The sequence below is a fragment of the Komagataella phaffii genome, chromosome 3 (genome assembly GCF_000027005.1).
Source record: "Komagataella phaffii GS115 chromosome 3, complete sequence".
Lineage (NCBI taxonomy): Eukaryota > Fungi > Ascomycota > Pichiomycetes > Pichiales > Pichiaceae > Komagataella > Komagataella phaffii.
Window position 1 is genome coordinate 1564342 of NC_012965.1, and position 11899 is coordinate 1576240.

Below are 11899 nucleotides of genomic sequence, written 5' to 3' on the forward strand. Positions count from 1 at the left end.
GACTTTCTGTCACTCATGTTATACTTTGTAATTTAATATATCAATTATAGCTCACAAATGATTGGGGATAATTACTTTCTCAGCATGGCTCCCATACAAACTTAGAATGCCAATGAACATTAGAAGAACACAGAGCACGCCACCAATGTTTGATTGTACTAAGTAGCATGGTTTAACCATTTTAACTATTAAGTTTCAACGCTCATAGGCTTTTAGGTCTCAAAAAATTATTTTATAATTTCATCTAGTCCAGTAGACCTAACATTCTAATAACAAAATAATAGCCCGTTTGGATTCAGGAAAATGCGGATTTAGCTCAGTTGGGAGAGCGTCAGACTGAAGAAAACTTCGGTCTCAATAATCTGAAGGTCCTGTGTTCGATCCACAGAATTCGCATAACTTTTTGCTTACACATCTCATTTTTTTGACCAGCTGAACTCTCATTCTATTGCCATACACCCTTCGCCGTCATCCCCACAACCTTTCATGGAGTACGAAGACTTTAGCCGTATAAAAAGGGCTAAATCAGCAGATGAACCAGTATCAACTTCGAGGTTGCTGAAAGCGCTTCTAATAACGTCCCTGTCGTTCTTTTTCTTGTTCACAATTGGAAAGCACTTATCGACAATTGTTAGTGATTACCACGACAACGAGTATAGCTCCTTTGTACAGCTGATTTACAAAGGACTGGGTCTTTGGGTGCTCCACATATGGGCATCGTACAAGTTTTGCAAAGTCGTAAACTATTTTTTGTTCATTAAAGATGACGAGCTAGACAATAAGAAATATCTATAAAAAGGTGATCATCAACACTATTTACGCGCTCTTTCCGTGAAACAGACACTTTGAGTATCCAAAAATCTTTTCAAGAGGTTGACATCTTTTGGTTTAGGCATCAGGAAGCCATTTGCCTCCAAAAACTTTATTATTTCACTCAGAAATAGTGGTTTGAAGGTCACAATCTGCTGATATATTTCTGGGTTGCTCTTTAATAACAACTTCCATTTTTCGAAAGTCTCTTCATCATTGACCACTTCATTATCTGGCTCCAGCTGTGTATTAGTAGGTTCTCTCTGTTTTGATGTTGGATCTTGGGTTTGATCTTGAGTATTATTTAATTGAATATAATTTTGACTCTGTGAGCGGAAAACCTCTTCAGAATCATTCTCATCAAGGGATATTAGCGTATCTTGTCTAGGTGGGTTGAATAAATTAGTATTGAATCCAGAGAAATCTCCTTCCAGTTCTGGTTCTCTACGTTTCACAACAGAAATCACTTCTAAGAAACTCACGTCATGTTCTGAATCCGATTCTGAGTCAGGAATTACGTTTATCTCTTCATTGTTTGGAAGACGCATTCTATCCATCAACTTGGATTTTATCTCTCTAGTTTCACCTTCCTCATTCTCTTCAATACTGTGGTAGACGATCTCTTTTTCTGGGTTTATTTTACCGTAAAACGGAACTATTGTTTTCTTTAACACTGTAATGCTATCCTCGTTTTCTCCTGTGTTTAACGTTTTCCTAGTGGAATTGTCTTCAAAATTGCTTCTTGCCGTCGAATATGCTGAAGATTTAGTTTGTGAATGGTTCTGAGCTGTGCTATAGACCACCTCCTGAGATTCGTCAGATACTACAGCACCTCTCCAATCATCGAGAAAACTGGGAAGCTGGTCTATGGCAGGTGTAGACTCCCTAAAGTTGAAAGGAAGTTTAATAGGCGATTGGGTTGACGTCGGCGTTTTTGAATGTTTTGACAGTGCTGGAGATGACTTCAGGTGTGTTGTTAGTATGGGCTCTTCAAGTGGTTGTGTTAGCTGTGAACTGTCTCTTCTCCTTTGCGGAGTTCCTGCATCGGAAGATAAAATGATTGGCTCAACTTGTGATGATTGTACAATCATGTCAGAATTAAGTGAAATAATACTTCTCTCGTTCTTAGCTAAAACTTCTGGCTCCGAGTCTGGAACGTCTTCGACGCCTTGTGATAATGGCATGCCACCTTCTACTTCTTCTATATTTTGCTCCTCTTCTACTATTTTGCTGGTATCCTGCTTTAAAGCCTGTGAAAGTGTTAAAATGACTGATCGAGTGTCTGAAATCGACTCTAGTTCATTGGGTTCAGTCTCATCGTCCTCCTTCAAATCATGTAACACCCGAATATCATCAGAAGTCAACTGAATAGGGGGCATTGACGACGCATCCCAAATGCTGACTTCTGCAGAGTGTAAACGCTCATTGTACTTCTCTGTAATCATGTTTAAAGTCTTCCTCGAAGTTGCTGACAATCTGGGAAAGCGGATTCTTATAGAATTAATCAGCAAGTCCCATTCGTTCTTGGTGTAAAGCACCTCTCCAAAATCGTCGGGAAACGTACTTGAGTTGATTCTTGTTCCTGCAATTTTTCTTTTATCTCTGTGAGTTGTTGAATTCTCCAGCTCAATGTTCTCAACGTGCTTCAAGACTTCATTGACCTTCCTCTTCTTTCCAGATAGCACTTTCAACAAGGCTCTTTGCTGCTTTATCAGTTCAACATTCCCGTGGAACATATTCAACACCTGAGCATTCAGGCTTCTAATAGGTCGTTCCTTCTGACTTTTCTCCGAAATCTTGCGTTTACGAGGGTTTGAGTTTTGGCTTGTCTGTTCCGCAAAGTTGTGCCCAAACTCTGCAGACTTGAAGCTGGCTAACTTCTTCTTGATATCCCTATCATGGCGCTCTTTTTCCTCGTAGTCTTCATAGGCACTCTGTATCTGAGTCGATACAAACTCCATGCCACCAAACGTTTCCTGAAGCAAGCTACGATAAGAGAGATGGAGAATATAATCTAAACCCAAACACCAAAATGCGTTAAAAAAAGTCGTTTACGCGCGTCTTCTCTTATATCGAATGAGACTTTCTACAGATCAACTATCAACCACGCGTTTACAGTTGCATGGTGAAGAATGTCTGAAATGGCTCAGTTAAAGCTACCATTGACTCTGAAAGAACCAGATCCAGCAAGCATTGAGAATGTTGAGCCTGAGAACTTTATACTGATAGAAGATTATGAAAAGTCCAACCAAGAAAATGAGTTTTCTCAAGACACTAGTGGGCCTGATTTTGACACGTCCCAAACCGAGATTGTGACACAAGAACAGCCCGATTCTACCCAGGATTCCTCAGTTTCAAAGCCCTCAAAAGAGGAAAAACTGGCTGAGAAGGCCAGACGAATGGCTTTACGAGAGGTTGAGAAAGAACAGCGCCTACTCAGAAAACAGAAAGAAGAACAGGAGAAACGTCTAAAAAAAGAAAAAATGGAGTTGGAACGTCGTAGGAAGAAAGAGCAACAGCAAAAGGAAAGGGAAGAAAAGAGAGAAAAAATAAAACACGAACGCAGGGAGAAAGAGCGTAAAAAGCAAGAAGAAAAAGACCGAAAGGAAAGAGAACGCAAAGAAAAGGAACAGAAAAGAGAAGAAACTCGACTGAAAAAACAGCAAGAGAAGGAATTAAGAGAAAAGGAAAAACAGGAGAAGGATAAGAGCCAATTGACAATTGCTTCCTTCTTCACAAAAGCATCAAACTCTGCACCTCCAAGCTCGCCAGCTAGATCTGACTACGAAAATGCCCCAAATAACAACTGTATCTCATCACCAATTGCAAATCACAGAGAAAAATCAGACTATGAAAGAAAATTTTTGCCGTTTTTCAAGAAAGAAAATGTTTCTGTCTATTACCCAAGAGAGGCGACGCCAGAGAGTATTGAAGAGCTTGATGAGTTAATCCTTGGAGAAGAAAACCAATCACACAATCACATATCTATCCCGATATTCAAAAACAATCCAGCGTTGATAAAATTCAAAACAGAGGACGTTATTACAAAGATCAACACAAACTTTATCAATGAAAGTGAAATCAATAGTATGTTGGATCAGTTGCCTATAAAGTACCTATGTTTTTATGAAAACGCAAAGTTACCATACCTGGGTACTTTTTCTCAGACAGTCTATGACGTTGACCCTAAGTTGCCCATATCACCATGGTCTAAAATTGAATCCAAGGAGATTGATTACAATTACGATTCTGATTTGGAATGGTCCAAAGAAGAAGACGAAGAAGGTGAAGGCGAAGATATAAACGGTGAAGAAGATGACGACGAGGAAGAAGATCTGGAATCCGACTCCGAAGCAGATGAGTTTGTGGAACAAGACTCCAACAACGGCTCTGTATCTAAGAAAAGAAAATTGATAGGACCTCTAGTGCCTGTCGTGAAAGTAAGGAAACTGGAATCAACCACCGAAAATTCTGATGATCCACTGCATGCTTACTTCAATGAACTAAGACAACAGCCGCTGATCCCCGCCCTTTCTTTCCCAATAGATCCACTTTTCAGTTACTGGGCGCCCAAGAAAGATGATAAACAGACTGTCAAGACTAATGGAAAGACGCTCGATGCATTCACAAAACAGAACACTATACCTACCTCGGACAACACTACCGTCAATATACTCACACCCCAGAAAAAAACGATAACCGATCCTGCAGAATTGATGAAGCTCGTTGACTTCGTCGACAAGAACTCCTGCTTCTCCCTTCCTACAATGACGGAACTTTGTGCGGTGAACGTTTTACCGAATCACAAGAAAAACGTTGTAAAAAATTCAATTCAACTATTTACTTTGTATGACTCCAAACAAAAAAAGAGAGTTATCAACGAAACAGAAATAAATAGAATACTTGACGTCACCAAATAGACTAACTACTCTAATGACTTCTGTAGACTATCAATCTTCTTGGAAAGGATGTGAAGCCATTTTACTGCATCATGCAGATTCTTGTCTTCAATGGCTTCCACAAGACCAGGCAGTCTTTGTCCGGCGTAACCAGTGTTCCTTCCTGCAGCATATACAATATGTTTGAACCATTCTCTGTTCTTTAAGCCATTTTCATGAAGGAAAACTCGCTCAAAATATTTAAGTTTGAAGTTAGCTGCCTTGATCTTAAAATGTAGCTTGATTTTCTCCCAGAATGAAAGAGAATCCCTAATCTCATGTTGCTTCTGAAGGAAGTCAGTGTAAGCGTCATATGTTTGAGTGGTATTGGCGAAATCGATGATTAAACTCTCAACTTGTTTCTTCAAGTGCTTTAGCTTCGTCTTGGGTTCTTTACCGTGATGAGCCAATTTCTTATGGTACATCTCCATGTCATGATGGAATCCTTTTTCAAAGTGAGGTCCTTTCTGATGATGGGGCTCTCCTTCGACGTGGAGCCCTTTTTCGTGATGCGGTCCTTTCTCATGGTGGGGTCCCCCTTCAGCGTGGAATCCTTTTCCGTGATGGCGTTCCCCATGATGAGGCCCTCCTTTAGAATGGAATCCTTTTCCGTGATGGCGTCTTCCCTCATGATGAGGATCCTTACCATGATGAGATGCTTTCGCACGATGACACGAGGAAGATCTGAAACCAATTACTTCATCGTCCCATTCCTCTGGCATTTGGGCGTAGGCTTCCAAGAGGTACTTGAGCAATTCGGTAGCATAATCATGAAGCTTCAGGTACAACACCTCTCTCTCAGAGAGATTCAAAACCAACGAACCCAAATATTTGGCCAGTACATTATGATACTCAAATCCAGGATCACCACTAGTACTGATCCAGTGGTACGAATCATAGTTTGAATGATAGTGATATACTGGGTCACCTTTTCCAGCAATGAAACCAATATCAAGCGAAGGAATTCCCAAATGATCCAAAAAGACAGTGTAGTCACTTCCACTTCCTAAGGTCGAAATAATGTCGTTGCCATGATCTTTAACATAGTTGTCATACAAAGTCTCGGTTGAATTCTTGAAAGTGATTTCTTTGGCATTATCCTTCAATAGTTTGAACAAAGATGGCGAGGCACCCAAATGAAGATGAGTTCCAGCTACAGCAACGTCAACGTTCAAATAGGCAACGACCTTCTTCTGAAGGAACTTCTCAAACTGTTCTCCAAACTCAGTAGATCCAATCAAGCCATATTCCTCAGCATCCCAGGAAGCTAGTACAATAGTACGGTGTGGCTTCCATCCTGTTTTGGTTAGGGCGTGCAAACCTCTACTAAGTTCAATCAAAGCAGCAGATCCACTGTTAGGGTCAGAAGCACCTCCCTTAATCCAAGCGTCACGATGGTTACCAATAATGATAACTTCGTCAGCATTCTCACCTTTGATCTCTCCATAGACATTGTAAATAGGTGTAATAGTAAAGTTTTGTTCGCTATAAAGGTTCAAATGAATGTTTTTAGCTGGGCCGGTACTGTAATCAACTCCCTCGAGACCTCCCTTCCAGGAGTCAGGAACAGACAATCCTTCCTTATTAAGTTTCTTCAAAATTGGCAAGGCATCTTTGAAACTCAAAGGCAAGACTGGAATGGAAGGGGTTGTAGCATGAGGATCAACTCTTTCTACTCCCTTCTTCGATCCAACTCCTGGCGTGGTTGGGTCACCGGGATAAACAGACAAAAATTGGGCAGAACCTCTTTGCACAGAGCTTGGGTTTCTGGCTTTACCATGAGGGTAAGGCTTGTAACCATTTTCAGGGGTGATACCATAATCGTCGCCTGGGTCACTGTATATGACAGCACCGATTGCGCCATATTCTTGGGCAAATTTCACCTTTAAGCCTCTAAATATTTGACCATATCTAATGACTGCGATCTTCCCCTTGATTGGAACACCACGGGCCACCAAATCCTCAAAGTCCTCTTTGGTTCCATAGTTAGCGTAGATGTATTCTGCAGATACATTGCCGTTAGCACCGTAACCAAGGAAGGTAGGGATCAGGTCGTCGCCTGAAGTAGTTGGGTCTTCAGAGAGAACGTCCTCTTGCAGCGAAGCCTTATACAAGAGCTTGTCATTTTTATCCTCAGAATGCTCATACAATTCCAAACTATGATCAATAGGGTAACTCAGGTACACATCGTAGTCATCGACACTGGCCTCAAATCCATATTCTTCAAATTTGGACTTAGTAAACTCAACCAATCCGTAGTTGGTTCCGGCCAAATGAGGCTGCGAAGTGTACACCTTTGACCATTTGTGAGCTTCATTCGTTTCCAATGCCTTCAAGTAAATTTCCAACGGGTTTTCGTCTTCCTTTCGGGCACGGAAGAGAGGCTGTGTGATATCACTTAAATATATCAGGAAAAAGGAGATAGCTAGTAATGGCAGAAACAGCATATGGAGACGTCTTAAGACGCTCCTTTTGGGTTGATTCAATTGCTTCTCATCAATCATGACCAGCAGTTGTTCAAGAAAGCAAAGAAGAGTAAGATTTAAGGTTGGCTTAAGGGGTAGGTTTTATGCCATTCTTAGTAAGAAACGTGATTTAGCGCTCGAATTACTCTTCGCTGAGTTCCCCTTTTGGAAACCCTCCGCCCCTTTTGACTCTGCTCGAACATGCATGTAAAGGTATAGACGAAAGGTCTTAAAGTGGGTATGAATGCTGGTAGTAGGCGTAGGTGTTCAAACTCAACTAGATAGAATGGCAATGGCATGAAATGGTATCTAAGTCTACTAATGATTTGTTTCTCAATTCTATTTATAAGACATGTTCTCCGGAAAGACGGGCATCTAGAACAGCTATATCGTCCTTAATCTTGGCTTCCTCGACTGATTTCACCAACTCCTTCGTACATCTGGCAACATCAAAGGCTACTCCTGCGAGACGCTGCTTGAAATTCTTGTCTGCATAATCGGAGTCATTTTCATCATCTCTGAAGACGCAAAGCGCAGCCATTCGGCGGGAACAGCCGTCCAAACTCTGAACAACCCACGAGCCGTGCGCCCTCAATTGACCATTTCGGGTTTGGCTCATGGAAATATTTGTAGCTTCGGTCATTTGATCGATTACCTTGTGGATTGCGCTAGCACTCATCCTTAATTCCCCTCTGGTAGCATCAGGATCCTTAATGGATTTGAGAAGCGTCTGAATTGTGGATATCACATCTACTGTCTGGTGTTCCAGGTATAATAGTAACTGTTTCAACGTGTTGTCGGGATTAAGAATATCAAAATTCTGCACATCAAATGTTTCGGCCTCTTCTTCGTTTTCTTCAAACTGTTGTGGATGCAAATTCTCAGATTTGTCCGTTGCAACAGCAGTCTCTGGTGGAGTCATCAATGCACTTTGAACTGTGTTCGATATTATCTTAGGCTCTTGCTTAGGTGACGGAGGAAGACTTTTCTGCCCTATTGAGTCAGCCCTAGAAGACGCTGATTCAATTTTCCTTAACCTCATTGGTGTGATAATATGGTCTGAACCACCATTTGAGTTTAGTTTCTTTGGTTCATCATTCTGTGCATTACTTTCAAACGTTCCTGGTATCTTGACATCTTTCTGGGGTGAATGTATCTTGAGCTGTTCGACAGAGTCAACTGTAACTTCGTTAGTATTGTCGTCTATATCAATGGAATTGGGTCTAGCATACGATTCTTGTGGTAGGGGATCTGGTAAATTGTTTGTTGCGCCCACAGATATTCCAAGTGCATTTGAATCAGATCCTGCGACAGAGCTATCTTGATTTAAAGTAGCGTCATATGGGCTTTTGGAAACTGAAGTTATGTCGACCGAGTTTCTTGTAGAAGATTTGGTGTCAATTGAATTCCTTTGAGAAGAGAAATTAGAGTCAACCGATCTTCTCTTGGCTCCAAACTTATTAAAAGCGTCACTGACATCGACACTGGATCTTTTGAACGAATGCTTGCTCTTTTCTGGTTCATTGTCCTGAGACGCTGTCTCAAGTTGTTTAACCCTATTCAGAATAGAGCCTCGAGAACCACGAGAAGCTCTAGCATCAGGGGATTGGGAATTGCCATTTAGTGGATTTTCTTTGGAACTTTCAGTTGATTGCTTTGAAGCTGGAGGATACGTGGTCTTAGGAGTATGTGGATTCGATTCTGTGTTACCGTTCTGATTCAAGTCCACAGCCGTTGCTCGCTCAAGTAATCTATCACGTTCCAATTGAACATCAAAAGAGCTAGTTTCACTATCTGGCGAAACTTGAGAATTTACAGCTCTGTGACCGAATGATGTGGATATAGGAGACATGAACCCGAGAACGTTGGTAGCTATAGGAGAAGGTAGAATATCACCACTTGTTTTGTTAGAAGAAATTCTCTGGGTAATCTTTAAAGGCCTAACAAGCGTGTCTTTATCATCATCTACATTCAACGAGTCTTGGCTAAGATTGTAATCGGCCACTTCTGCACGCGATGATGCGGTCTCTTCAGTTGCTACATTTTCAAGAGTGTTGGAAGCATTGGTGTTGGTCTGAATCTTTAAAATTGCAACCAAGTCACATGTTGTGTAGAGAATGGCACTAATAGCACTGTCAACAGCCACTTTTGAAAATACAGACTTGTAGATGGCATAGTAACGAACTGAGGTGATTGCATTGGAGATGGCAGCATTCAAAGGACTCTTCTTCTTCTTGTGGTAAGAAATTGAGTCGACTTCGCTGATGATCACACTGGCATTGACAGCCACTGACGAAATACCTGAAAACAGGTTTTCTGGATCTACAACGTCTTTATGAAGGATCAGTAGGAACGCCTCTACTGAAGCAAGAAGATCTGAAATTGCTTTCTTGGAAATGACGCCTTGAGGACTAAAAAACTTATTAAGATCATCAGTACTCACTGGCACAGAGATTTGTTCAGCCACCATCGTAGACCTCAAAGTTTCATACCTCTTCTGCCATTTACCAACTTCTTGCTCATGAATAGTGGATTGATTAGATCGTCGCTTCAGCTCTGACTCTGGAGTTTCTTCATTAGTGGAGTTAGTAGTTGAAATGTTGTTCGATATGTGATTTTTTTCAAGCTCGGATTGCAAAGATAAAATTTTCTCTTTCAAACTGGCATTCTCTTCGGTTAACAATGAGAGGGTGTTTTCATCATTCTTCAAAGAGTCCATTAATAGAGGTTTCTCTTTATTTTCAAGTTCTAGTTTTTCAATAGTCTGTTTCAAATTTTGAATCTCAGTGTCTGTTTCAGATGAGGCGGCCTGATTTTTTTTGAAGCTATCCAAAGCCTCCTCTAACCTAGCATTCTCTTCTTTTAGTGTATTGAGCTCTTTCTCAAGCTGGGACACTTCATTGTACTTTGGAGAATCCTCCGACATGATAGATTTGCTCTTTTGTTGAGGGGATCCTATATTTGGAACGCCCCTGGCAGCGGATAGGTTTAAATCAGGACTAGTCGTTACATTCAGCCTTGGAGGAATGGAAACTGAAGGGTTTTTTGAAGACAAATCCAGCTGATTGAGATCATCTGATAATCTATTAGTACTCATTTTCTGGACATCTTGCGGGGAAGCAGTTCCCTCAACACGCACGGGAGAAGATATAGAATCAAAGCCGTGGCCACGAGTGATCTCGTTTTCGTCATCATTATCCTCATCCTCTTCGTCGCTCGACCAAGCCAACGTTGTTTTGTTTGGAACTACGTTTTTCGTCCTGATCCCAAGTTGGGCATTCTTTAAATCTTGAGTTACTGGATCATCTATGCTGTCTCTCTTGACTGACTCCAAACTAGTGTCACCGACTGGAATGTCGTCATTTTGGGCGGACCTAAGAATGTTTCCGTTATTCTCCTCTGGTTTAGTGGGAAGATGCAACTCTCTTCTCTCAATTTCTGAAACAGTGTCCATTACGAGATCCGTGAAGCGAGCAAATGTTAAGGAGGACAAAATCTTTCTTGCTTGATTTCTCTTGGGATGAAAAGTCGTTTTGGGGAGCAAATGATCTGGCTCCTGATTCGTTCTGTCGTTTCTTCTCTTCATCTCATCGTAGACGTCTGTGCATAGCTCACAAAACTGTCCACGGGAATACCTTAGTAGCTTTTCCTTACCCTGTGTGACATGCGATGATGCCCTTGATTTTGGGGAATTTTTCTTCAGGAACTCCTTCAGCTCACTGTGGTACTTTACCAAATCTTGCTCCACTACCATGGCCAGTTTCTAGCTAGAAAATTATTAGGAGGAACAAAAATGTTTTGATTTTGTGTTGTTGAAAAGGGAACAAAACGCGTGGACGTGTTGTAGTTGTCATTACATAAGCCGAAAACTGAGGCTGAGAAAGAGGGACCGAATAGGGAGGTGTGGAGTAAGAGTGAACCAGCACGTACACAGGAGTTTATATAGTGGAAACCAGATCATCAGCATCACTTAGCAACGTCAATTGTGCCAGCAGTTGAATTTTGTCATGCATTCTATTTACATAATATATACAGGTCACCTCGTGACATCCTCTACCAACAACGGCATCAGTTCAGTCTCGATGAACTCTGTAGCCACTTTTTTCCCATGTGTTAAATTGATAGCTCCGATCAGAGCAAGAACTGTCTTTCCCAACACCGTGTCTTCTCCACTGGTAGCTGGGTCTTCTAATGTAGGATCACGTTTCTTCCAGAAAACTAGCTGATCAAATTGTTTCTCCTTGGCAAAGCGAGCCAAAGACTTGTGGTTACCGATTGATTTAGTGAGCAAGGAGCCAAGGCAGTCAAAGTTCTTTCCGTTCAATGCATATGGGGAGTCTGAAGGTTTTGAAATTACATGCACTGAACTTTGCAACTTTAGCAATTGAAATCCAATCACGGAAAGCTTTTCATTGTATGGTTTCAGCCCATGAGCAAAGGACTTATGCGTGAGAATTTGTAGTAGTAATTCGTTATCGGGAATGCTGTATTTGCCCGTTTGTGTTGTCTGTAGATATTGCTTCAAATGACCAATGTTTCCGTCTGTAACTCCGTATTCTCTACCCTTCAAGCGGAGAAACTCGGAGGGGTCCCTAACGGCTCCCTGGACACGAGTCCCCTTTACCATTACAATGCTCCTCCGTTGTATCCACGTTCTTAGCATTGTATTATATCCCCCTATTGGTA

General features: G+C 41.4%; 5 protein-coding genes across 5 annotated transcripts; 1 reads left to right on the forward strand and 4 right to left on the reverse strand.

Moving 5' to 3' along the window:
- Positions 1-812: 812 nt before the first annotated feature.
- PAS_chr3_0813 (Hypothetical protein) lies at positions 813-2771 on the reverse strand (the record flags this gene model as incomplete). The annotated part of the gene is made up of 1 exon (XM_002493000.1): positions 813-2771. One exon carries the CDS (start codon positions 2769-2771, stop codon positions 813-815), a length of 1959 nt encoding a protein of 652 aa, XP_002493045.1.
- Positions 2772-2942: 171 nt separating this feature from the next.
- On the forward strand, positions 2943-4730 carry PAS_chr3_0814 (Hypothetical protein; the record flags this gene model as incomplete). The annotated part of the gene is made up of 1 exon (XM_002493001.1): positions 2943-4730. One exon carries the CDS (start codon positions 2943-2945, stop codon positions 4728-4730), a length of 1788 nt encoding a protein of 595 aa, XP_002493046.1.
- Positions 4731-4735: 5 nt separating this feature from the next.
- On the reverse strand, positions 4736-7252 carry PAS_chr3_0815 (uncharacterized protein; the record flags this gene model as incomplete). Its single annotated transcript, XM_002493002.1, has 1 exon — positions 4736-7252. One exon carries the CDS (start codon positions 7250-7252, stop codon positions 4736-4738), a length of 2517 nt encoding a protein of 838 aa, XP_002493047.1.
- A 304-nt stretch (positions 7253-7556) lies between these two features.
- On the reverse strand, positions 7557-10967 carry PAS_chr3_0816 (Component of the polarisome; the record flags this gene model as incomplete). Its single annotated transcript, XM_002493003.1, has 1 exon — positions 7557-10967. The coding sequence occupies one exon, from the start codon at positions 10965-10967 to the stop codon at positions 7557-7559; it is 3411 nt and encodes a 1136-aa protein (XP_002493048.1).
- Positions 10968-11249: 282 nt separating this feature from the next.
- On the reverse strand, positions 11250-11876 carry PAS_chr3_0817 (Mitochondrial ribosomal protein of the large subunit; the record flags this gene model as incomplete). Its single annotated transcript, XM_002493004.1, has 1 exon — positions 11250-11876. The coding sequence occupies one exon, from the start codon at positions 11874-11876 to the stop codon at positions 11250-11252; it is 627 nt and encodes a 208-aa protein (XP_002493049.1).
- Between the last annotated feature and the right edge of the window lie 23 nt (positions 11877-11899).